At 48.7% G+C, this 26,952-nt stretch overlaps 1 protein-coding gene across 8 annotated transcripts in view; it reads left to right on the plus strand.

The window, feature by feature from the left end:
* PPP1R12A (protein phosphatase 1 regulatory subunit 12A) overlaps nucleotides 1-26,952 on the plus strand; it is a 1,571,083-nt gene that overhangs the window by 1,487,734 nt on the left and 56,397 nt on the right. For all 8 annotated transcript variants that reach the window (XR_013606928.1, XM_078674242.1, XM_078674241.1 and 5 more), the window contains one exon: nucleotides 12,187-12,237. Coding sequence is in view for 7 of the 8 variants with exons in the window: in XM_078674242.1 (XP_078530368.1) it covers nucleotides 12,187-12,237 (51 nt within the window). In the remaining variant the exon portion in view is untranslated. The remainder of the gene's footprint in view (nucleotides 1-12,186; nucleotides 12,238-26,952) is intronic.

A 26,952-nucleotide genomic window follows, 5' to 3' on the forward strand; every position in this document is an offset into this window, starting at 1 on the left:
TGCCTATGAATAAATGACGAGACACGCGCCTTTCTGGAAACTTAATGTAGTCCAATGAAGGCAGCCCTTGAACAAAGAACAGCAGAAGAAGAAGGGGGTTATGGGGGTTTCCTCTGCAGATAGCGTCTATCCTCCATCATGCAAATAACATTTTTCCACATGTACCGGGGCACTGATGATTAACCCTATTGAAAGGTGCACCAGCAACTATTACAAAGCTGTTGGAATGCGCAATTGTGCTAAAGTTTGTGTAGGGTACAGCACCACTGGTGAATGTAATGATACATTTACTAAACAAGAAACAAATAATACGCCCAAAGCCTCTACACTAAATTTATATGGGTAATCCGGCAGACAACTCACCCACGTGTAACTATCCAATCGAAAAACAAGAATGAACTGCCAACAACCAGGGCTTCCACAGAGGGATTCACAGTGGGGGGAATTGAGGCTACAGTGTGGCCATTGAAGGACCCCTCAGGTTTCATTACCAGGTTGATATTTAGAAGCCCCTCACAAACAGTTCCCAAAAAACCCCATAAAAAAGGCAGACAAACTTTTTAGGGATGACATCAATAATGGCGGGCTGACGCAACTGAACAGCTCCCCATCCAATAATGGCCTTTGGTGTTAAACTAAATACATGAGGAATATGGTCCTGTATCTAAATGGTAGACTCGAACCCCAGCCACCCTTCTTGCCCAAATTGTGGGATCTTAAGCAAATCACTTTCCCATTTTTGCTCTGCTCACACTTCCACTGACGCTCTACTCATCGCACCAACTGCCAACTAAAGAGCCCATGGGGACAAGTTTTGAAGAATGTACACTAGTTATGAAATTAGGAGACCCAGAGCAACAAGAGTTGTTGCTACAGGAAAGAAGAATTCGATGGTGAAAGATGAGGTTACATACACTTCAAAAACAGGGGGCAGATAGAGGGGTTTTTGGCTAGGTGCAACCTCCATGAAAAATGAGGTTAGACATGGAGAGAAAACCCATCTTGGGCTTCCGTTTTTCTCAGTATTGCTCATTATAAATTGTTACGCCTCCTCGAAGTATGTTCCTAAATATGGCGGGCAGTGTTGCTTGCTCTTCAGGTAAAAACTTTACATGAAGCTGTCCACTGGTCTCTGTGTTGTGTTTTGCTAGCACTACTTAATTTTGTCAGTGCTCCGCTCCTTCTAGCACAAAATTTAGGCTCATACACTCTAGAGAAAGGTAGGATTAGGTTAATTGCAGTTAGGGCTATTTTTTAATTTTACATACATTTGCTGTTAATGTTTCATGCGGCTCAGCCTCAACGTCGTCGTCGGTCGGGGGTAGTTCAGGCAGCGCCGGCGGCCCGCGGATGACACAACAATGGATGATGTCCTGTCCAGTGAGCTGCGGTGGTTATGCTGGGGCGTGGCGCGCGTGGTCATGTGAAATTTAAAAAATGTGTCCCGCCGCGTGCTGCACGTGAAGCCCCTACCCCCCTATCAGAACCAACAGAAACCAAATCCAGCCTGCCCCTGGCACCCCAATCAATCAGTGTGTGTGTGTGTCAGACAGTACTACTGCTGCCGCCCGTGTGTGGTGTGTCACTTACTGGTCCCGCGGCCCGCCCATCTTCAAGCAACGAGCATCAGCATGCACAGTCAACTGGGCATTCACGCACGCACTCACTGTTAAGGAACCAAAGGCTTCGGTTGCCATGATCACAGTATCAAGCAACATAGAACATTTATTCTCTTGGACGAATGGACGGCACCGCAGGCAGCTTCAGGGCAGGCAGGGCAGCTATTGTTAACCGCTGTGACCTGCATGATTGAACACGCTGAGCACAGAGTATTATTACGGTCAGGCACGGTAAATTTTAAAAAACATTAATGTGCATGTGTGAAGCACGTATGAGATGCGTAGACCCGGCCCTATCAATTAAGTGCCAGTGCTAAGCACCGGAAAACACTGGCACAAATTAAGCACTGGATCCAGGCCTGTATACGGATCAGTGCCGGTCGACCTCACTGTACCTTCCCGGGCACCGATCACGGTGACTACGCATCTGACGCCGGATGTGGCCCCAACCGGTGTCGACCCCAGCCTCACCCTTGATGTGGACACAGCGCTGGACTGACGTCGGTACCGGCGCCGGAGGGTACTTTTGTCCCACTGTTAATTCCTGGCGTTCCCTACCGCCCTGAGTGGCAGCCAGAGGAGGACTGGGAGGGTCTATTGACCCTCTAGCAGATCACAACGAGGAACCGGACTGGAGAGAGGAGTTGGGTGATGCCAGTGGTCTGGATACCTCCCCAGACCTTGTTATGCTTTCTCCCCCTACCGTGGCTACAGAGGAGGGAGCTTCCTACGCTGTGGTGTTGAGTAGGGCAGCTGAGGCTTTGGGCCTCGAGCTTCCTACGGTGGCTGTCAGGACTAACCTCCTGACTAAGGTGCTTCATCCGGCAGCAGCCTCTTCAAAACCACTTCTGCCTTTTAAGGAAGCCCTCACCGACATCCTTCTGGGTACTTGGTCCAAGCCCAGCACAGGGGCTTCTGTGGACAGGATGATTGTCCGACGCCACTGCCCAGCCCCGGGTGACCCACGTTTCCTCTCCCAACACCCTACCCAGGGGGCTTGGTGGTCCAAGCCTCGTCTTCAAAAGACGCATTCCCTACTGCTCCCCCAGAGAGGAAATCCAAGAAGCTGGACCAAGTCGGTAAAAAGATGTTTCCTTCCGCCAGCTTAGGACTGTGGTCGGTGAACACCAAGTCTCTTTGGCCATTATACACACACGATGTGGGATGCGATCGCGTGCCACAGTGCCCGGAGGAGGCCCAGGCCTTGCTCACCCCGCTGTTGCTGAGGGCCGAGACGCAGCGAAGTTCACCATCCAGTGTGGACTGGATACTTACGTTTCTGGGTAGAACGGTTTCCACATCGGTAGGCCAGAGGCGCTATGCCTGACTGAGAACGTCTGGCTTCTCTGAGATGTCCAATCTACCCTTTTGGACATGCCCTTTGAGGGCCGTCGTCTGTTTGGTGACAAGAAGGACAATGCGCTCAAGCGTTTCAAGGACTCTAGGGCTACAGCCAGATCCTTGGGTCTCGCAACCACTTCTCCCCCCCATGTAGTCTACCTGTCGTGGATACGGAAGGGGTGCCCCACCACGTACCACCCAGAGCCACAGGGCTGTGCAAGCTACCCAACCCCAGCAACGTGGGTCTGGGGGCAAGTGGGCGGGCCAGTCCGCCAATGCCCCTTCTGCAGCAGCCTCAAAACCTTCCTAGTCATACCTTAAAGGGCCACCAGCTGCCAGTGGGCAGCATGATCCGCCATCTCCTCCCCCACTGTCACAACATAATGTTGGACAGGTTTTGCGGGGAACATCCTTTACAATGCGGATGTTACCCCGCACTACAGTTTTGACGCGTCTTTTACAACGCAAGTCGTAACCACGACTTGCGCTGTAGGGCGCTCAAGGACAACGAATAGTAGATTTACTATTCCAACACCTTCCCTACTGTACGTAGTCTGGTGTTGGAATAATAAATGTAACTATTCTAAGTCCAGAACCCCTACAGCGCAAGTCGTGGTAACGACTTGCGTTGTAAAAAACGCGTTGTAACGGTACGTGTGGTAATACCACGTGTTCTACCGTCATACATCCGGGTTTTGCAGATAGTGCGGAGGGGCTACTCCCTCCCCTTCGAGACTGCCCCTCCCTCCTTGCCACATAAGATTGTATGTCGGAGGATCATTTGGATCTTCTCCGCCAGGACATATGGCTGTCTTTGCCAAGGGAGCTATCAAATGCTTTCTTGTCCCAGAAGTAGGCCATGGTTGCTACTCCCACTGCTGCTTGGTACGCAAGAAGGACAGAGGCCTGCGTCCTATCTTAGACTTCAGGGACGTCAACCACTTCAAGATGTTAACCTTGGCTCAGGTCTTGTCTGCCCTTGACCCTGGAGACTGAATGGTGGCATTCGACTGGCAGGATGACTATTTTCACATCCCCGTCTTGCCTGCCCACCGGCGTTACCTACGGTTCACGGTAGGCCACAAACATTTTCAGTTCAGCGTGCTCCCCTTTGACCTTACCAGCATCCCTCAAGTGTTCACGAAAGTGATGGCGGCAGTCGCAGCTCATCTGCGCAGATCAGGGGTTCCAGTCTTTCCCTATCTCGACGACTGGCTGTTGAAGGGGGGCTCGCCCCAGGCTGTCATCTCCCACCTCCAGACTACGGTGGACCTCCTGCATTTGCTGGTGTTCACTATCAACGTGCCAAAGTCGCACCAAATTCCCTCTCAGAAGCTCCTTTTTATCGGAGCGGTTCTGGACACAGTGCAGTTTCGGTTCTGTCCTCCTGAGAGGCGAGTCCGGGATATTCGGGCTATGATACCGATGTTTCAGCCTCCATCCCGAATTTCAGTGAGAATTACCCTGAGGCTGCTGGGCTTCATTGCCTCCTGCATCCTGCTGGGGATTCATGCCAGGTGGCATATGCGGGCTTTGCAGTGGGACCTAAAGTTCCAGTGAGCGCAGCATCAGGGGAATCTTTCCCTTGTCGTTCATATCTCGGAGGGGACTGCAAGACAGTTATAGTGGTAGCTCACGAACCAGGATTGCATCAGCGACAGATCCCTCTCCCTTCTGATGCATCACTTTTGGGATGAGGCAACCACATGGACGAGGAGATCAGCCACCCCTGGTATCCGGCGGAGTCCAGGCCTCACATCTTTTGTCTTGCACTGAAGGCATTCCTTCCCTCTGTCAAAGGAAGAGTAGTGCAGGTGTTCATGGACAACACCACAGCCATGTGGTACCGTAGCAAACAGGGTGGGGTGGGATCGTGGACCCTATGTCAAGAGTCTCTTAACCTTTGGGCATGGCTGGAACATCAGGGCATATCCCTGGTGGTTCAACACCTGGCAGGGTCCCTGAAAGCTAGGTCCCTAAACGCCAGGGTGGATGAACTCAGCCGCTGGTGCATGATTGATCATGAATGGCGTCTTCACTCAGAGTTGGTGCAAGGTCTCTTTCAGCATTGGAGAGAGCCTTGGTTAGATCTATTCGCCATCGAAGAAAACACGCTATATCAGCAGTTCTGCACTTTGGAGTTTCCAAGGTGGCACTCGTTTGGGGAAGCCTTTCGTCGCAAGTGGATTTGCGGCCTCCTGTACACCTTTCTGCCTGTACCACTTCTACCCAGAGTGCTGAAGAAGATCATGCGCGACCGTGCCCAAGTGATTCTTGTGGCTCCGGACTGGGCACGAAGAGTCTGGTATCCCGAGGTCTTGTGCATGGCCATCGGTCCTCCGATCAGACTGCCTCTACGGGAGGATCTTCTGTCACAGCAGAAGGGGACAGTTCTCCACCCAAACCTGTCCAGCCTCCAACTCCTTGCGTGGAGATTGAGCAGCGACAGTTGGCAGCTTTCGACTTTCCTCCCGAAGTCTGTAATGGCATCTTGGCAGCCAGGCGTCCCTCCAATAAAATGGTAAACGCCTGCCGATGGAACAGATTTGTGGCATGGTGCTCAGCAAAGGCTGTGGATCCACTTTCTGCTCTTCTTTCAGAGGTTCTCTTCATTCTTTCCTTGGCCAAGCAGGGCTCTGCTCTGGGCACTCTTCAAGGCTATCATTCAGCCATTTCGGCCTTTCTTTGCCTTTCGGATCAGCCTTCTCTTTTCAAGTCCCCCATTGTTAACACATTTCTGAAGGGCATTACTCATCTCTTTCCGCCTTCTCCTTTCGTAATGCCTCAGTGGGAATTGAATCTTGTCCTCACTTTTCTTATGTGTGCTCCCTTTGAGCCACTACTTAATTGTCCTCTCGTCTCCTTACATTGAAGACTGCTTTCTTGCTTGCCATCATCTCTGCTCGCAGGGTGAGTGAGCTTCAAGCCTTATCTCCCAGGCCTCCCTTTCTTGCTAAGGTGGTCCTCCATTCTAGGCCCTCTTTTCTGGCCAAAGTGGTTATCTCTTTCCACATAGACCACACCATCACATTGCCCACCTTCTTCCTGTTTCCACACCCTTCCAAAACATGTGCTGTCTTTCTACCTTGAGTGCACTAAAGACTTGCAGGTAGACGATCAACTCTTCGTGGGTTATGTGGGCGCTAAGAAAGGTCGGGAAGTGCACAAACCCTCGATGGGTCGTCCTATGCATTAAGATCTGTTATTCTTTGGCTAAAAAGGGGTGCGAGAGAGGGGTGGACGCCATCATGGGGGTACGGAGGGGTAGCGCTCTAGCTGCTGGCTGCCTACCGCCCTTGCTGACTACTTAAAACGCGCTTGAACGCGGGCGCACAGATTAGTGTGTTGTTCTACCCCTGAGGTGGAAGCCGGGGGCTGCAAATCTTTTAGAATACCTTATTTTAATTGTGTTATTTTAAAACTGCGGCGCCTCACGCTTCCTTTAATTGAATCTTTTTTTAAACTTGTGTGTGTATAAACTGTTGGTGGATTTTAGAATACTTAAAATCGCACTTTAGACAATCCCTACCTCATCCACGCCACTCCTGACCCCTACTCCCTGCACAGCTGATTCAGGGCTCGTGCGAGAGAGGGGTGGACGCCATCTTGGGGGTACGGAGGGGTAGCACTCTACCTGCTGGCTGCCTCCCGCCCTTCCCTCCCTTTTTCACCTATAAAATGATCATGACTCCCTGGCGGCGCAGCGGGCGCGCCAAAGGCAAGCCCGTCTGCGCCCGTCCGTGACCGGTCGGGGCTAGGAGCCACAACCCCTGCTCCCCTCACAGGGCATCTTAAAAGTTACAGCTCAAATGAGCTGTATAGAGTGAGAACACAAGCTAAAAGGACGTGTCATCACCTATATCATCCTTTAGATATGCCTACTCAGTGCCAGCAATGTAACATTCAACTTAAATCTTCTTCCTTCACCGAGAACCCACAGGCATATAAAATGTACCTCCTCAACTGTAAGTCTTTACCTAAACATCACATAGAAATATCCTTATTGCTTGATGAACTTAAACCGAATGCAGTCTTCCTCACCGAAACGTGGTTAACCCCGTATTCGGAATTTGATATAGTACAAGCTCTGCTGCAGGGCTACCAAATAGCAAGGTTAGATCGCCCTCATGGTAAGGGCGGTGGCCTGGCAATAATATTTAGAGATCTCTACACCTGCCGATGTTCCCCTAACCCTGTTTCAGACTGCGAAAGTATGTCTTTGTGTTTAGAGTTCTCTCCGAACATTAGTTTTTCTGGGGCGCCCCCCAGGGCCTTTAAAACAGTTTTATGCATTTCTGCCTTCGACTGTTGCGGACCTAGCCTCCTCCCCCGCCAACTTCACGCTGCTAGGCGACCTGAACATTCACTTCGATGATACAACTGATCATACTGCTCAAGAGCTAATCACAGATCTCTCCGCACTGCAGATGGGCCAGCTTGTTCGATCATCCACGCATACTAAAGGCCACCTGTTAGACCCTGTGTTTAGTAACTGCCCCAATTTGAAGGCAGAATCTCCGATTGCTCTCCCTTGGACGGACCATTGGTTAGTCCCCCTTGTCTGGAATACTTACAAAATCCCTGCACTAACACCAGGATTACGGGAAGCACGGAATTCGTCCAGACATCTGCTGGACCAGTGGGTCCATGAGTTAGAGACGACAAAACCATTAACTAATCAAGATCCCCTGGTAGCTAACGACAAGTTCAACAATTGGATAATAAAATCACTTAACACCATACTTCCTACAAAAAAAACTACCTTAAAAAGATCCAGAATCACTGCTGCCTGGTACTCGGCTGAGCTCCGGGAGAAAAAATGCATGTGCAAAAGACTGGAAAGAAAATGGTGCCTGGGGTACGCCGAGTTGGACAAAATCATCTATAGAGAATCTATTAGAGACTATAAAAAAGAGATAAAGAATGTACAAGCAATATATTACACACAAAAAATCTCTGAAGCTAGCTCCAACTCCAAAGAGATCTACCAGATTGTGAAAGCCTTACCAAACTCCCTCAACCCCCTATAACTAACTATAACTCGCAAGCTCGCTGTGACGATCTAGCGGAATTCTTTTTCCATAAAGTCGATCTCATTTATTCATCATTCCCGGACATTGATTTGAATGCCCCAGTGGATGCCCCGACGTCTTCTGTGCAGGATGCCACGTGTAATCTATCACCCTTACTAGATGAGTTTCCCCTGTTAAACCCAGAATCTCTTGCTACTCTAATGACGCAAGTTAAATCAGGCTCTCCCAGTGACCCTGCCCCTCCACGCACATTGGTTGCTGCTACCCGCACCATTCTTCCCACCATGCTGGAGGTACTTAATGCCTCAATCTCTACTAGCACGGTTCCACCCGCGTGGAAACTGGCCATGGTGCGGGCACTTGTGAAGAAACCCAATATGGACACTAATAATTTCAACAATTACCGTCCCATCTCCCTGCTTCCCTGGGTCAGCAAAATCCTAGAGAAATATATAAATGGTCTTTTAACAAGTTTTCTCGAGAGTAATCAGCTGCTTGACCCCTCACAGAGGGGCTTCTGCTCCAAACATGGGACGGAAACCGCCTTGTTGGCAGTTATGGAGGAAACCAGAGAAGTCTTGGATCGGGGAGGATCGGTGGCAGTCATCCTCCTCGATCTAAGCGCTGCTTTTGACACACTAAACCATAAAATCCTATTGCATCGTCTCTGTGATATTGGAATATCGAGTAGAGCGCTAGAGTGGCTCAAATCCTTTCGAAGTGACAGAACCTTCCAGGTATATGAAGGAAATACTATTTCCTCCAGTAAACCCCTGGGCTGCGGGGTCCCACAGGGTTCCTCCCTGAGCCCGACGTTATTTAACGTCTATATGAGACTGCTGGCTGAGATCGTCTGTCCATATGGTATTAAGATCGTTACCTATGCGGACGATACTCAGCTGGTGGTCTCTTTGGCACAGGAAGATGGCTCTTCAGTCAAGGTGGACTTGGCAGGTTGTCTAGAGAAAATAAAAAGCTGGATGACCCTGTCTTGTCTCAAGTTTAATGGAGACAAGGCAGAGCTTATGTTGCTGGGCCGATCGGCTCCAGCTTCAATTAATTCAATCTGGCCCTCCTGTCTAGGCCCGCCACCTGCACCTAAGAATACAATAAAGAGTCTGGGTATCTGGCTAGACAGGTCTCTGACGTTTGACTGTCAGGCTGTCGGCCACCTGTTTCGGCCTCCTCACTCAGAGTCCTTAGGAAGATTCTTCCTCTGCTACCTTTCGAGGCCAAACAAATGGTGATACAGGGCCTGATCCAATCTCGTTTGGACTTTGGTAATGCTCTGTATTTGGGAGCCCCTGACTTCACTCTGCGGAAACTGCAGGGAATTCAAAATTGTGCCGCCCGCACTCTATTGCAAATCCCCCGCAGGCTGTCTGTTAAGCCCGGCCTGAAAAGCCTCCACTGGCTTCCTTTGAAGGACAGAATTAAGTTCAAGTCCTTATGTATTGCCCATCAGGCATTCTGGGAAACTGGTCCGGCAATCAACCTTCCTCTAATCACTCCATATCATCCCAGCAGACAACTGCGCTCAGCCAATGCCTTTTTGGCCACGGTGTCTAAGATCAGAAGCACAAGAGCAGGAGGTCGTTCTTTCTCCTTCAATGTGGCCAAGTTATGGAATGCTCTCCCCTGCCATCTAAGTCTAATCCGGAACTGTCCTCCTTCCGAAAACAACTGAAAACGTTCCTGTTCAATAAGTAGAGCTCCCCCCGGCCCTCATGTCTCGCTAGACAGAATCCTTAGTCTCAGCGCTTGGACGCCCCCGGGCAGCTATGCGCACTTTATAAAAATCATTTTAATTTCATTTCATTTCAAAAAGGAACCTCCAGTAGGACTGCGCGCCCACTCTACCAGGGTGACGGCAGCTACTACTGCTTTGGGATGTGGAGTTCCGCTGGTTGACATCTGCCAGGCCGCCACGTGAGCATCCCTGCACACGTTTACTAAGCATTACTGCCTGGACAGCCAAGTCCAGAGAGACTACTTTTTTGGCCGTTCTTTTCTCCATGACTTCCTGGTGTGAACTTAGTTTGCACACCTACCTCCAGGGTTGGTATTGCTGGGGTTATCTATTCTAAGGTAAGGAATCTATAACTAATGGTCTCTTTCAGATGAACAAGTTAGTTACCTTCGGTAACGATGTATCTGTAAGAGACATACATTAGTTATAGATTCCTTACCTCCCCACCCATCCTCACTGTTCTGCGAACTGACTACTAGGGATCGGTACTCCCTTACAGGGCCCTAGTTTTGTGTTCCAGTGGTCAGTGTCTTGCATGGGGCTGCACTTGCGGCGTGAAAAGTCGTGTCAGAACTGACGTCGGGTGCAGGGGCTGCATCTAAGTAGACACCGTGACATCATGCCGGTGACCACGACGCTGACGATGAACGCGGAGTCGACCGACGCCACCTACCGACGCGCAGGGGTACTGCTACGGAAAACATTTCTCCGGATCCAATCTGACGCCTGGGGGTAATTCTAAGGTAAGGAATCTATAACTAATGTAAGTCCCTTACAGATACATAGTTACCGGAGATACGTAACTTGTTCATCATGAGTGAACCTGGTAGGGTTACTAGGGTCTTTATGCATTACCGTTCCTCAGCATCTCACCCGCTGTTATCTCTGATACAAAGTAATTCAGCTCCGTATTGTAGTTGCGGGGGTATTATGACCATATATCTCATGCTGACGATCTAGTACCAGGTAAGCCAGCCATACCTCTATTATATGAACATATCTCAAACCAGGGATCAATCCTTTTTGGGTTAATTTTATGGTTGAAGTCTCCCATCAGGATGAGCATATCTTTGTCATAATTTTCACACAGTCAATCCACATCTTCCGTGAAACTCCCCATTTCTGACCTATACACTTCAGGCCCCCCTGTATGTATAAGTTCATGATTACCATACCGTCATATTTTGGTTCATGGTCCCGCAGGAACACTCTACAAGCCATTTCCATTTTGTTTCTAAGAGTATTACCTTTTTCGCTAATTTAGTAGCTATTAAAGTCGTTATCGAATTAATCGTATTATTGAACACCCGAGTCACATTCTTCCAGGCCACTGGAAAAGTAATTAACTGTATTTGCTGGCATCAAATGTTTTCATCCAAACTACTCTATAGAACACCAAAGAACATTTGTTCAGACTGAGGATCTGTGCAGTGATGCGCACATCTAAAACACAATATTGCTGCAGTACAACAGGTTTTATGAAAGTCCTCCTCTTGACTTGATTGTTGTACGTCCGAAGACTGCTCAATATGCCTCTGTACTCACTGTCTTGGGCTTAGACATTTTTGCATTTAGTTTTGGGAATTCACAAGGCATGGCATATTGCATCACCTCATGGATGTTCAAAGGTACTGGTGGGTACTATATCGAGAACAAGAGATGTCCTTAACTCCCAAGTATCTCCCTTCTATACGAGGGGAGGATCTGTGGATAAGGGACATCAAAAAAGTTAAGGTTTGCAAATTGTAAACCAGCACCCAAGCGTGCAGTTCTGAGAAGTGGTGTAAGAACACTGTAACTGAACACACTGACATTGTAATGTGCGTTCTGTGTATTCTTGTGTATTTTTTAAAACAATGTTTGCCTCTTTCTGAGTATTTGGCCGCACCAGAGAAAATGTTGTGATGGATAAACATGCTAAATGTGTCAAAATAAGTCACATTATACAAGGCAGTTTGGGATATTTTAAAATTGGACGCAACGCCAGCATTGCTTCGAATGCCTCAGAGACTACATTTCCCGAGTATGGCTTCAGATGTTGAATAAAAAAATAACATGAAAGCAAGCCAGTTGTCCAATTTAAGTCTCTTTGGGAAGAAGTGAATTGGTATAATTACCTTGTTTTTTTAGAGAGAAAAATAGAGAACGAGGTAGGTAGGTTCTTCTATTTGCACTTAGGAAATCTAAATATCAGGTTGTTTGTAAAAAAATGTTTTATCTTTGATGGATGGCTAATAATTTGCAATTCCATAAATTACCAGTTAGTATTATTTTTTTAAATACCCTCGAAGATCCATCTACTGTTGGCGCCAGATTACATCTCTCAATTTTTTTAGACTGTTGTATTTAATCCCAAAATATTAAATTAGTCACTGTAGTTTCACGAAATGTAAACACTGAAGATGTTTTATTTTAGTAACTGTCCATTTTTTTATCAATTCAGGAAAGACGCACTCTGGAAAGGAGGATATCTGAAATGGAAGAGGAGCTTAAGGTAAGTCACTATATATGTAATTCATTTTAGTGGAGTGCTATGGTACAAGTAGAAGGATCATAAGAATTCTAATCTCCTACATTTTTCTGTCCACTCAAGGATTCGGGATCTGTTGTGGTGGTTTGGCAAAAAGCTTTGCAAATGCACCAATGCTATGCGTGCGGAGAGAGAATGAAACCAAAGTAATCAGTGATCATTTTGTTCATATATTTTTCATCACTGTACTGAAGATAAGTCAATTGAATTTCAATTAGTGCGTATTTACCTTAATATATTTCTTTTTATGGTCTGGCTTGACAGCGCAGCTGTTGCCAAGCAATTATGTGAGAACACAACAGGAGTATGGATTTGGATCCGGCCACACGTTGGGAACCAGGCATAAATATTTTGATTGGGCAGGAGTTGGTTGCTTCCACACAAGTGCTTGCTCTCCACACAGCTGTGATCATTTTGTTTGTCCAGCTGCCTGAGGTTGAACTTTCAAGGTCACACACATTAATAAAGTTGCTGGCGCACAAATGCGAGGAGGGCAGTCATTAAACTACATGGATTTTTATGTTTTTCTTGATAGTGCAACTCTCATTCGACCTTTTAACCTACCCTAATATCACTCTACAGTTCTTTGCATCTACACAAATAAATATCCTTTCTCATGCTTTCTACTTGTAATACAAAGCAAACACAAGGAGATGATGGAAGGAGCGGCAAAACATTTTCAGACATCACCCCCAGTCATAGATCTGGGTTGAATCCATCATCGTTCTTTAGCTCACTTCGCCACCCCAAACTGGAATGGTATGGGGAGCAAAAAAGCGATGGATTTAGGCCCCGATCTCTGTACTGGGGTGAATGTATGACATTGTTCTGCATTCTTTCCATCAATTGTTCTTTTTGCATTCTACTTGTAATACATCACATTACTAAACAGCATTCTTTTAAAGCCTATCCTTTTGGCATTACCAATTCTTATTCATACAGGCATTGGGAATAGCTTAGTTTTACCGTCAAATACTACTTCAGCATAGATTTTTATTTCAATTGTAGGGAAGTGAAAGAGTATGTTTTGCTAACCTTATGTCTCAGGGGTCTTCTTTTGATTTGCAAAAAGAACAAATTCAAAGATTGTGATTGTTATTGAAACGATTGGCATGGAAACCAAGATCATGTAGGCATGTCAGTAACACATTTCTAGTATGAAAGCCCCAAGCACATATTGCTAGATGGGGGCGAGAATTGTTCTGTTTTTCTGTATCTGATAGAGGCTTCTAGCTGCACAGTCATTACTTTTGAATTTCCCAGGCATCAAGCTGGATCTGGAAACTGAGCAATACCCTTTGTGCCCACCATTGGTGGCTCCATTCTGCTCCGTGTGACGTCTGCGTTGGTTATGGCGTCGCAGTCACCTATATAGGCGCCACCCAGTGTAGTGTAGTTCCTATATTCCCAAGAGGCTCTGCGCATTGGAATAATATATCCTATAGATTTGACGTAGGACTTAGGTCGACTAGGTCTCTATCGAATATATTAGACTTAATTGTGAGTGACAGCTAGCTCAGAGGTCACTAGAAACTTTCTCGAATACACAAGAAGGGATTAGTTTCTGACAACCGCATAAACATGACAACTTTGTTCCCCAAGATAAAACTAATCTTCAGAGTCGTGGAAATAATAGATATTTTACTCAGTCAATCGTGCATGCTTCGTTTCATTATTATTATTATTAATTGAAATTTATAAAGCGCAACTAAACCCGTAGGCGTCATGACGCTAAAGAATGGTAAGCTGGCTGCTCAGAAGTCGCCAAGGGAAGGGTTACAGATATGCTTCTTGAAATAACCAAGTCTTGAGTGCTTTACGGAACAGGGCATGGGAAGGAATCCCCTTGAGATCGTTGGGGAGCGTGTCCCAAAGTCTAGGTGCGAGGAAGCGAAAGGCCCTTCCACCCCATCTGACCTTGGATATTCGGGAGACAGCCAGCAGGTTTTTGCTGGAAGAGCGAAGTGCCCTACCAGGAGTGTAATAGGCCACAAGAGCACGAATGGCTTCCGGCCCAGTTCCATTAAGGGCACAATGCGTAAGGCAGAGAGCCATAAAATTAATCCTCGCCTGCATGGGGAGCCAATGCAGGTTTTTCCTGATAGTCGTGCCCGAGGAGCGTTTAGGAGCATCCACAACAAACCGGGCAGCTGCGTTCTGCACAGTCTGGAGGCGCTGGACCAGACCATTGCTAATGCCCAAGTATAGCGCTTTGCAATAGTCCAGCCTGGATGCAATGAGCGCAACTGCAACCTGTTTGCGTGCATCAGGGGTAAGATAATGAATAATTTTTCTAAGGATCCTCAGAGCATTACAGCAGGTCGACACAGTTCTGCTGACCTGTTTGTCAAGCGAGAGAGTCGTGTCCAGAATGACCACAAGATTGCGGGCAAAGAGGTGCAGAGAAATAGAGAGACAAGTGTTTTCAATAAAAGGATTTATTGAACAGTCTTCTTTCTCATGCAAAAGAATTTAACTGCTACAATCGTAATACTGGTTGCAAAGTATAATGCGTACAGTAAGAAGAGTATTATAAAATAATTTTGTAAAAGCATTGTATTGTTCCTAGACCATAGATAAATACATACATAAATAACAAAGGCTAAACGTACTCAACTGGTGCTTCTAAAATACGCCTACCCTGATGTACCTAACCTAAGTCTAGTACGAGGGAAGAAGTAAGTGAGGTGTAGAATAAGTTTAGTTTGACTTTGCCAAGAATCTAACCAAGATTTCTCTTAGGGTCTAATCTGCTCCGTACCTTGGTTTTCGAATGAAGGAGGTCTGGTATCTCTGTCTCGGGACTTGATTTCCCCACACCCGCAAGGGTAGCTTGGAAACACTGGAGCTGGATTCTCCGCGAGAGAAAGGACCCTGTCAGTGCGTCAGCTGGAGGGTCGGCTTCCTTCAGCACTTGCTGTAGCGAGCTGCGTTGGGCAAGTAGATAGTCGAGCTGCTATGAACCACCCTGTGTTTGCTAGGGCAAGTGTAGGCATATTTATACCTTGAAGGTGCCTAGTTTGACGTAAAGTCGGACATAATAATATCACCAAAGAACCCCAAGGGAATGGGAGTTCTTTGAAAACGCCATGATTTTTAGGATAAATCAATATTCAAGTAAAGGGATGTCACTGACTGCTGAAGCCGAGTTTTCCAAGAAATCGTTGTGGCTTTTTGGAACTAGTGGAAGTAGCCATGCCTCTATTTGGACTGGATGGGTTCTGTCTAAATATGAGCATGATTTCTATGCCTATATAACGGCAATGTGAATTATAGCTATATAAGGGCATGAATCGGTAAATTACGCTTGATTCTAAAATGCTTCACAACACCAGGTGCGGACTTCAGTTCTTTTTTTTCTGCGCCAGTTAAGTGCCGATCCTTGGAGAGCTACCCTCTGTCTCTTTTGAAGGCTTTTTCTCGACTTTTTGTCAACTTTGGAAATCTTTCCAACTTTGTGTGCGAGGATGTCTTTGAGGAAGACAGGGTTTAAACCGTGCCTGCCACTGCATGATGTCGATTACCAACCCCCACTTCATCTGTTGCTGGTGTCTCGAGCATGACCACAATTCAAAGTCCTGCTTGGACTGTTGGGCTATGGCGCCGTAGACCTTGTTGGAGCGAGCTGTGAAGCTCCTTGCAGCCAGACAGTCAAGTTCAAGGAATCTTTATTCGGTGATTAAAAATCATCATAAAAGCACATACATAATTACATGAATAAAAAGTCATTAAACATTTCAAGATCCTGATACAAAAATATTAGTGTTAACATGAAACACAAGCAAAGAGAGAATATAACACTTTGGGAACAATAAAATCGGGAACACATCATTCATTACCCCTAGTTAGCCTTAAACGGACCGCTACCTTAATAAAATTCATTATACAACACAGTGTAAACGGGTCCGATGCTTTTTGTAAAAAGACTAATGCCTCCCTGGCATGTTCCAGTTTAGCTTGTTTTAAAACTTTTACAAGAAATCTGCGCCTGGGCATTATAAAAAAAGGACAGAATAAAATAAAGTGAAGGGAATCCTGCGGAGACCTGTTGTCGCAGCCGCAGGATCCCTTCTGTTCAATTGATGTTGCAAACCCTGCTGGTGATGCCAACATAAATGGTAGTAGGTTCAGTCTAAACCGACACATCAAGAATCTATCCTGTGCATTGTGCATAAGGTACAAATATGGCTCCATTCCCTCAACGCTCTTCACCAGGTTGTGAGCCCTCACTGTCTTTTTAAGCCCTTCAGCCTCAGCTCTATATTGACATTTCAGCTCTAGAAAGATTTTCTTTACTTGCATCTTATGCTGGGCTACAATTGTTGCAGGGTTAGTGAAGAGATTCCCAAAGCCTAGTTCCTCTAGGGTGTTCTTTACATAATTGAGCCAGGGAATTCGCATACTTTTGTCCCTCTCTAGACAATCCGATAAAATTTCTCTACTTAGGGACGCATCAGGGTTAACCCAGATTTTTAACCAGGCCACAATTGGCCTGAGTTTTACCAAATCATCTAGGTGTGGCCTCCCTAATTCCCTGTGTGCTATGAAGCCAGCAGTACTTGGGGGCACCCTCAGGATGGATTTTAGGTATTTGTTTTCCTCTCGTTGGATTCTTGTGGTGTTAACAAAGCCCCATACTTCTGCCCCATAAATTACTTTAGAGCATGATACGGAGCTGTACAGGTTCATCACCTGTTCCGGGCTCCATCTACCTAACCTCCTGCCGTAGCTTGCTATTGCCCCATTAGAAGCGATCATTTTGCCGCAGCGCTCCTCCACCAGGGAGTTAAACTGTAAGGCGCCATCAAAAGTTACACCTAGGTAAGAAAACGTTTTAACCTCTTCTACTATATGACTTCCTATTGTGTAAGTGAATTTTGAAGGAGTTTTTTTACCAGCCAGGAGCACATAGGATTTACCCAGGTTAACAGAAAGATCTAGGGCACCCATGAACTTAACAAATCCGTCAATCAGGATTTGTAAGCTCCTGGGTGTGCGTGCAATCAGGACCGTGTCATCTGCATAAAGCAGAACAGGAATATGACGCGACCCCACCCTTGGGCAATCTGTCTTTAAACCTAACAGATACTGCTCCAGATTATTGATATAAAGGGAGAACAAAAAAGGGGCAAGAATACAGCCTTGCCGGACTCCACTCATACAGGGAAAAGAGTCAGTCAGCCCCCCCTCCCTATTAAAACGAACCCTAGCCGTGGTGTCACTATGCAGTTCCCTAAGTATGTTAGTTAAGCCACTCTCTATCCCCATGTGGGACATCATGTCCCACAATTTCTCCCTGTTGACGTGATCAAATGCCGCAGCCAAATCCATGAATCCCATATAGAGAGATTCATCACTAGCCCTGGTGTATTTGGCAGTCAGCATGTAAAGATTCAGGCATTGATCACTGGTGGACCTCCCTGTCCTAAATCCATATTGAGTGTCCGAGAAGATATTATTTTCTTCGGTCCACTCGGACAGTCTATTGAGGATCGCCCTACCCAGGAGTTTAGCCGATACGTCAATCAGGGATATAGGACGATAGCACTTAGGGTCGTTCCTTTTGCCCTTCTTGAAAATCGGCACAATTATAGCTTTGGACCAGGACGGTGGCAAACCACAGGTGATAGCAGTGTTTATAACCCTGGTCATTAAAGGGGCCCAAAGTTCTATGCTGCTCAGAAACAGGTCGAGGGGAATACCGTCAGGGCCAGGGGCTTTATTTCTGGTCAGACCCTCTATCCCAGCGGTAATCTCCTTGATAGTGAATACAACCATTGAGGCCTGAGTTGGAATTTCAGGTGGCTTCACGGGAGTACCTGACTCATGATTATACAGACCCCTATAGTGAGTGACCCACTGTTCTGGAAGGATGTTAGACCCTATCTCCGGAGTGTCGTTCTCCTGGAAGGTGGGTTTGTTGATGATTCTCCAAAAACCCGCTAAATCTTTTCTTTCCCCTGCTTCTCTTAAGTCTGCCCACGCTTCTCCCTGCAGGGCGAGTTTCCTCCTCTTGGTCTCTTTCTTATATTTCTCCCTGCACGCCTTAATTTTTTGGGGGTCCCTTGGTTTAAATTTAAGGCTGCTTTTAAGCTCCCTCAATGCTTTTGAACAATCTTTATCAAACCATCGAGGGTTGCCATGGTTCCTTGTAGGCGCACTAATTTTTAGTAAGCCATCAACCAGATTAGCAATCTGACCGAATGCTTCCAGTAGCCTTGGTCCGTGGACTTCTGTGTCTAAACAGTCATAAATAGCAGATTTGCCAGCGTCTGCCAGGGCCTTATAGAACTTTTCCCCATCTAAATTGGCCCACTTTAATCTCCTGCCTTGGTCTGTTACCCTCTCCGTGGTTGTGCGGTGGTCTCTACTTTTTGAACCCACCCTATACATCAGCTCCAAAACGAGTGGGTTATGGTCGCTGAAACTACTCCATTCTATCCCTACACTAATTATCTTATTTTGCAGGGATCTTGAGACCAGGATGTAGTCTATGACAGATGAGCATCCTCTACCCTTGAATGTGGGTGGGAGTGTACCATCCTTCTGTGTGCCTATCATATTAATAGTGTGCTCAAGATCATACTTGAGCCGGAGCATACTAAAAGCTGACCCTATCGGCGTGTGGGAGAAATGCGGCCCCTTCTCCATAGGGCATTGGGACCAGTCTGTGTTAGTTGGAACCAGTGCCGGACAAAGGTGACAGTTAAAATCTCCCATTACCAACAGCGCATTTGACTGCCCCTTTTTCTGGGCTGTTATTTCCTGACCCAGCCTATAATCTAATTCAGCTACAAATGAGGTGTGGTCTCTCGCGATATGTTGTTATAGATATTAAAAACAGTGAATCTTAGCCCCTTCCCGGTGAACCGAACTGCTTGTGTCCCTTGGAAATTCCAATCTGGAGAAGACCAACTGCCCGGGATGTCTAAATCTACGTAAATAGATAGTCCTCCCATGGCTCTCCCTGATCGAGATTTTTGCGCGGGTACAAAGAAGCACTTATACCCCTGCAAATGAAAATTATTCTCCGGGGCCCATGTCTCCTGCAGGCAGATTACATGAAATTTTCTAATGTAATCCAGCCACTCTTTGTTGTTAAATTTGGCTGCCAAACCTGCTATATTCCAAGAAATCATTTTCAGTTCCTCACAACTCTGCTCAGTTCCCCCTTGAGGCCCCATTTGTATCTCAATTTCTGACCCTTGTATGTCCAGCCCGTGTCTCCCTCCTATGCTTTCACTATCTATAACCCTGGACCCATCTAACACAGGCTTCCCGACCCAACTAGGTGAGGTTTGCTGTGCTACGGAACTTTGCAGCTCCAACTCATCTGTTAAGGCCCCTTTTTCCCCAACTCCCAAGGGGACCATCTCCGTTTGTCAATCAACCCCCTCAAGGCCGTCCAAACAGTTGAACCGGTTGAGAGTGTGAAAGGATGGCTCTGGGTGGCTGAATGGTGGCCTGGGGTTAAATTCATGCTGTCTTCCCTTCCGACCAACCCTCGTCCAGTTATCATAGGTATGAGGCGGGTGTACAGGGGCAGGGATAGGGGGAAAGAAGAAAGACACGCGAAGGGTTTGAATAGTAGATTCCCGTGATCTGTTCTTTCCTTGACATATGTAAGAGACAGTTCCAGCATCCCTGAAGCTCACCAATATACAATCCCCTATTATGGATTTATGTGTTCTCCCCACCCAGGGCACCCTTCTAACCATTATGATTTCACTATTTAGAAATACCGGGAGGGGTCTATTCACATTTAGCCACTTAATTACCCTGCTTTTTAAGGAGCAAAAGTCCTCCGCTTCCCCCACTTCAAGTGAGGGAACGCCCGCCATGACTACCATGTAATCATTTGCCTCTGGGGGTAGATTAGGCCTACGTGACCTGGGGGGAGGCTTCATTAAAGGTGTTGGTGCAACACTATCTACAGATTGTGTTAAAGGGACAGGGTCTACGGGGGGGCCGATCTATTGGAATTAAATGACTTAGTTGGTACAGAGTTAGTCCTTAGGGGTTGTTGAGGGGCCTTGGCATTCACAGCTTGTGGGGGGGCTGAGCTCCCTGCACTAGTAGATGGCTGCTGGGGAACCGTAGGAATGGGGATGGACTCCGAAGATCTTCCCTGGAGGCCAGCCGGGATTTTCATGCTACTTAATGTAGCCTCCAGGATAGTAAGTCTAATCTCGACCTGTTTGATGCTCTCGCTGATTGGTAGTAGTAGCGACCTGAGCAGAAATTCCAGGTTACCTAGCGGGACAACAGAAAGGGGGACATTAGCAATATTGTTTCCTATATCTTTTATCAGGGCGGGAGCAATAGCAGCCAGTACAGTGGGTTTAGGGTTTACTTCATCCACTAATCTCTCAGTCGGTGGGGGGAGTTTGGATGTCCTCCCAAACTCAGAGTGAGGGGTTTTTGATTTGTTTTTCCCCTGGGCACCCCTCGACTTCCTCCTACGTTTGTTTGGGGGAGGCCCATATGCTCCTTGTGCAACAGCTGGCTTGGGTTTGGCTTTCCTAGCTTTCGGGGCTGGGGGGGGTTGGGAAATTAAGTCAATGGTCACCCTGCTTGGGCTTGGGCTGATGGTTGGGGTTAGACTCGTAGATGGGACTGGTGGGGTGTTAGTGCAATCCCTCAGCAGGAGAGGGACATAGTCTGTAGAGGTCGACTCTTCAGTGAGTGAGGTAGAATTTTCACCAATGGACCTATGTTTCAATTTATCTATGGAGCGTCTTCGCTCTGCCCTGAGCCGGCTTAAGGTGCTCTCCTTATCCCCATCACCCGCGGCCCGGGGAAAGTTATTATCTAAGGTCCTGTTTTTAACCCCTCCCTGCTTCATGGGGGTACCCTCCCTTACCGGAGAGGGCATTTCTACTTAGATGAGATGGTAATATATGGAGAGTAATATCAGATGATAAGACCAGAACTCAGGTATCTAACGCAAGAGGGTGGGCCCAGCCAACTCCGGCCTATGACGGCCACAGACGGTCCCGCCCTTGTCCCGGGCTTCTCCCGGCGCGCTCCTGCTCGCTCCCGCGGAGCGGCAGCACTGGTAACCTATAAGCAGTCTCGTGCGCTGATAGGCGGGGGGCGTGGCCAGCGGGGAGAGCAGCCCAGGTGTGGCTAATTGGGCGCACAGGGACTCCTGGACGCTGGAGTCCCTGCCTGTGTACTCGCAGCCCCGCCGGCACTCTCACCTGCCCCGCGCTCCTCTCTGTGGTCTCCCAACAGTCAGCAGCTTCCAAAGATGACAGACGCTGCGGGACCCGCGAAGCGGGTCCGGCGAGGCGCTGGCGTTTTCCTCGTTGGGCAGCAACGAAGGGTGGTGTCAGGGAGCCCAATCCAGGTAGGGGCCAAGTCAAAGCACCAAAAGGATCCCAAAAGGCCAGAAACAAGGTCCGCTTTTCAAACTAATGGTGGGGGGGCGTGGCCAGTGGGGAGAGCAGCCCAGGTGTGGCTAATTGGGCGCGCAGGGACTCCTGGACGCTGGAGTCCCTGCCTGTGTACTCGCAGCCCCGCCGGCACTCTCACCTGCCCCGCGCTCCTCTCTGTGGTCTCCCAACAGTCAGCAGCTTCCAAAGATGACAGACGCTGCGGGACCCGCGAAGCGGGTCCGGCGAGGCGCTGGCGTTTTCCTCGTTGGGCAGCAACGAAGGGTGGTGTCAGGGAGCCCAATCCAGGTAGGGGCCAAGTCAAAGCACCAAAAGGATCCCAAAAGGCCAGAAACAAGGTCCGCTTTTCAAACTAATGGCGGGGGGCGTGGCCAGCGGGGAGAGCAGCCCAGGTGTGGCTAATTGGGCGCGCAGGGACTCCTGGACGCTGGAGTCCCTGCCTGTGTACTCGCAGCCCCGTCGGCACTCTCACCTGCCCCGCGCTCCTCTCTGTGGTCTCCCAACAGTCAGCAGCTTCCAAAGATGACAGACGCTGCGGGACCCGCAAAGCGGGTCCGGCGAAGCGCTGGCGTTTTCCTCGTTGGGCAGCAACGAAGGGTGGTGTCAGGGAGCCCAATCCAGGTAGGGGCCAAGTCAAAGCACCAAAAGGATCCCAGACAGTCAACCTCGTCCAGCGAGACTCCGCAGAGGTCCCGATCAGAAAAGAGGATGTCAAGGCACCGCTCCCGGAGCCCAAAGTCCTCTTTTTCCCACTCGAGGTATTCAGGACACTCGGAAAACAGGCACAAATAAAAGAAGTCCAAGCTTCATCTTCGCCTCGGCTGTCGTCTGTTGACAAGAAAGGTAAGGACTACTGACACGGTTCTGCGGAGCTGGAGCCAGGGTCGACTTGGCGCCTCCCTCCCTTTCCGGGAGCCAGAGCGAACTCCGCTCAAAATAAAGACTTTTGCAAGGCCATTCACAGTGTGTTTGAGTGGGCTGACCCCTCTGGTAAGCCCTCTGGCCCTGCAGGGTTGGAGGGGGCCCCATCGGATTCGATGCCGTCAGCTCTGGCCACTGCGCCTATGGGGCCTTGGGGATCCGATCTGGTCATGCCATCGCAACCTCCTCCGGCATCGGACCTAAAGTCGGTGCCTTTGGTGCCGCGGGACCAGCCCATCCTCATGCTTGACGACACAGTCGGAATGGTGTTGCTCAAAGCCGATTCCGATGGCAATTGATACCAGGGGTTCAATGTTGTCGCCTGAGCACTTTGAGGATGTATTAGGCTTGGGAGAACAATGGGAGGGGTCTATGGACCCTTTGGAAAGCCAGAATGATACTGCAGAGCATTTTGACTGATTTGGGAAAGCCAGTGGACTGGACTCTTCTCCAGATACTGGCATGCTGTCTCCGCCGACTGTGGCTACGGTGGAGTGGGCATCTTATGCCATGGTGGTTAAAAGGGCTTCTCCTCTGAACCCCTTTTGCCCTTTAATGAGGAGCTAACTGATGTCCTTCTAGGCACATGGTCCAAGACTATCTGAAAGAGACACGTTAGTGATAGATTCCTTACCTTAGAATATCCCCAGGCGTCAGACTGGATCCGGAACGTTTTGCGCGTCAGTAGGTGGCGTCCTGCGGTTCAGCGTCAGTCACTGGCGTATTAAGCGCCGAGATGACGTCACGGAGAGTACTTATGCTCCACCCATGCGCACTGACGATAGTTCTTTCTTTTTCCACGCCAGTAAGCGCAGATCCGGATTGAGCACTTACCTTGGTCACTTTTGACCACTGTTTTGAGACTTTTATCGCCCCACTTTTCTCTTGGTGCGCGTAGGGTTGCCCGGCTTTAAGTCTTGTGGGGCCTGTCGCCGAAATATGTCGGTAGCGGACCCCCACGATGTTTGCCTTTACTGCCTGGAGACCAATCACGACTCCAGGGACTGCCATGATTGTCGTGCCATGGCCCCCAAGGCCTTGCGGGAGCAGCGTCGGAAATTGCTGGAGGTCCAGCATTCGTCTTGTTGCCGCTCCGGGTCTAGGTGCCGTTCGCGGGACCGGCACCATCGCTCCTTGGACTCCAAGTCTTCATCTTCGGATTCCGGTAAGCGTCGCAACAAAAAGAAGTCAAAGTTTGCTCTCCGACGTCCCCCCGTCGCTCCTTGGCGGCGGACGTGGGGGACAGGGGCCTTGCCCCTGCGGCTCCTCTGGAGCCGGGAAGCGCCACTGTCTACCCGCCATACCCGGGTCCGACAGCTCTGCCGCCGCAACCGGCCACCTCTACGCCAGAGGTGGACGACCACTGGGAAGGGTCTGAGAACCCGCTTGCTCGGCAATGCGACTCCGAACAAGATTGAGTGGACGACTTGGAGGACGCAGGCGACCTCGCGGTCTGCTGACCCAGGGTTCGCCTTCCCCCGCCTAAGATGGAGGAGGGTGCCTCCTACATGATGGTGCTCCGTCAGGCTGCTGAGGCCCTCAACCTTGAGCTCCCCACAGTGGCCCTCAAGACTAACCTCCTCACTGAGGTGCTCCAGATGGCGTCTACTTCATCGGAGCCTCTGCTTCCCTTCAATGACGCCCTCACAGAGGTCCTCTTGGGCACTTGGTCGAGGCCAGCCACAGTGACCCCTGTGGATAAAAACGTCACCAGACGACACTGACCGGTGCCCGGTGACCCTGCTTCTTTGATCACTCATCCTACGCCTGAGAGCCTGGTCATTCAGGCCTCGACGTCGCAGAGTGCCTTTCCCACCAGCATGTGGTATTGCAACAAACAGGGCAGGGTGGGGTCCTGGACCCTATGTCAGGAGGCTCTGCGCCTCTGGACATGGCTGGAACATCAAGGCATTACCTTGGTGGTTCAACACCTGGCAGGTTCTCTGAACGCCAGGGCAGACGAACTCAGCCGCCGGTGCTTGATGGTGCACGAATGGCGTCTGAACGCGGACGTGGCGCAAGGCCTCTTTCAGTAGTGGGGAGAGCCTTTGTTAGATCTATTCGCCACCGAAGAAAACGCGCAATGTCATCAGTTCTGCACGTTGGAATTTCCAAGGCGGCACTCGCTCGGAGACTCTTTTCGTCTCGAGTCTATATTACACTTTTCCGCCTATACCACTTCTGCCCAGAGTGCTGAAGATGGTTAGGCTCGACCAGGCCCAAGTCATTCTTGTCGCTCCGGACAGGGCTGGAAGAGTATGGTTTCCTGAGCTACTTAGTATGAGCATCGATACCCCGACCCGTCTGCCTCTTCGGGCGGATCTTCTGTCGCAGCAGCAGGGAACCTGTCCAGCCTCCAGCTCCATGCATGGAGATTGATTGGTGACAGTTGACAGCATTCGATCTTCCTCTCAAAGTATGTGATGTCATTCTGGCAGCCAGGCGTCTCTCCACTAAAACGGTATACACCTGATGATGGAACAAATTTGTGGCATGGTGCACAGCAAAAGATGTGGATCCCTTTCTGCCCCTCCTTCTGTTCCTTCTATCGTTGGCCCAGCAGGGCTCTGCTCTGGGCACTATCAAAGGTTATCTTTGGGCCATCTCTGCCTTTCTACGGCTTCCAGATCAGCCTTCTCTTTTTAAGTCCCCGGTTGTTAACCGTTTCCTGAAAGGCATTACGCACATGTTTCCTCCCGTGCCTTTCATAATGCCTCAATGGGAATTGAATCTTGTCATGACCTATATGATGTGTGCTCCCTTTGAGCCCCTTCATAACTGTCCTTTATGTCTTCTCTTTCTAAAGACGGCTTTCCTGGTAGCTATCACCTCTGCCAGAAGAGTGAGTGAGCTCCAGGCTCTTTCTTCTAAACCCCATTTTCTTTCTGTTCACCGGACAAGGTGGTTTTAAGAACCCGTCCTTCTTTCTTGCCGAAGGTTGTCACGACCTTCCTCATCGGTCCAGACCATCACTTTGCCCACCTTCTTTCTGCCTCTGCATCCTTCAAAAGGGGGCGAGAGGCTCCACCGTCTGGACCCAAAACGTGCGCTTTCATTCTATCTGAACGCACACAACCGTTCCGGGTGGATGACCAGCTCTTTGTTGGCTACGTGGGCGCCAAAAAAGGTTGGCCCGTGCACAAACTAATCATCTCTCGGTGGGTCATTCTGTGCATCATAGCATGTTACTCGTTGGCCAAGAAGGAGCCTCCTCTGGGGCTGCGTGCCCATTGTACCAGGGCAACAGCGGCCACTACTGCCTTGGGTCGCAGCGTTTTCTTGCAGGACATTTGTCAGGTAGCTACGTGGGCCTTGCTGCACACGTTTACCAAGCATTATTGCCTATATAGCTTCTTTGGCCGTTCTGTTCTCCGTGACTTTCTGGTGTAATCTTGATCGCAGACCCACTACCGGGGTTGGTATTGCTGGGGTGTCTATTCTAAGGTAAGGAATCTATCACTAACGTGTCTCTTTCAGAGGCGCAACGTACTACTTGTGTAACGAAATATCTGTAAGAGACATTAGTTAGTGATAGATTCCTTACCGCCCCACCCATCCTCCCCGTTCTGCAAACTGATTTCTAGGGTTAAAGTCATCCTTTTCAGGGCCCTAGTTTCATGGCACCAGTGCTCCGTTTCTAGCATGGCTCTGCGTTCCTGGCGTGGAAAGTCGTATACAGAATTGACATCCCCGCGCATGGGTGGCGCCTAAGTAGTCTCCGTGACGTCATTGATGGACACGGAGCCGCATGACGCCACCTACCTTCACGCAGGGGTACTGCTGACGAAAAACTTTCTCGATCCAGTCTGATTCCTGGGCATATTCCAAGGTAACTAATGTCTCTTACAGATATATCGTTACGCAAGTAGTAACTTGTGCTTCTCATCTCTGCAATGTTGCTGCACATTATTGCTGTGTGAGAGGGTTACAAAAGAGTAAAGCTTTGTTTGTTTGAAAGCTTTGCCCTGGCTCGACATCAGAAGGTTTCGGCTCTACATTTGATTTCTACGGAGGGCTTAGTTTGATTAGCAATGGTGAGAGGGCGTTAAGGGCCAGCCCATGATTCTTCATGTCTTTAGGTGTACCTCCATAGAGTTTATACACCTCCCAAGTCTATGCTGTGTCAGAATTCCATGCTTTATTGATTATGTGGCTTTAGTTTATAGGGAGCCACAATTTTAACGCCCCTTACTTTTATAGATATATCTTTTGATATAGGAGCTGGGCTTTTGCACTTGGTTCAGTGTTAAGCATGTGAGTTTTCCCAATGATTATGAAGTGATGAGATGTTCAGCCACCGGGCATTGGGGGCCAGAGTACTCTTATGCGGACCCCTCACAATAGTTTTACCAAATCCCGT

This window comes from Lissotriton helveticus, chromosome 1_1, assembly GCF_964261635.1.
Source record: "Lissotriton helveticus chromosome 1_1, aLisHel1.1, whole genome shotgun sequence".
Taxonomy (NCBI): Eukaryota; Metazoa; Chordata; class Amphibia; order Caudata; family Salamandridae; genus Lissotriton; species Lissotriton helveticus.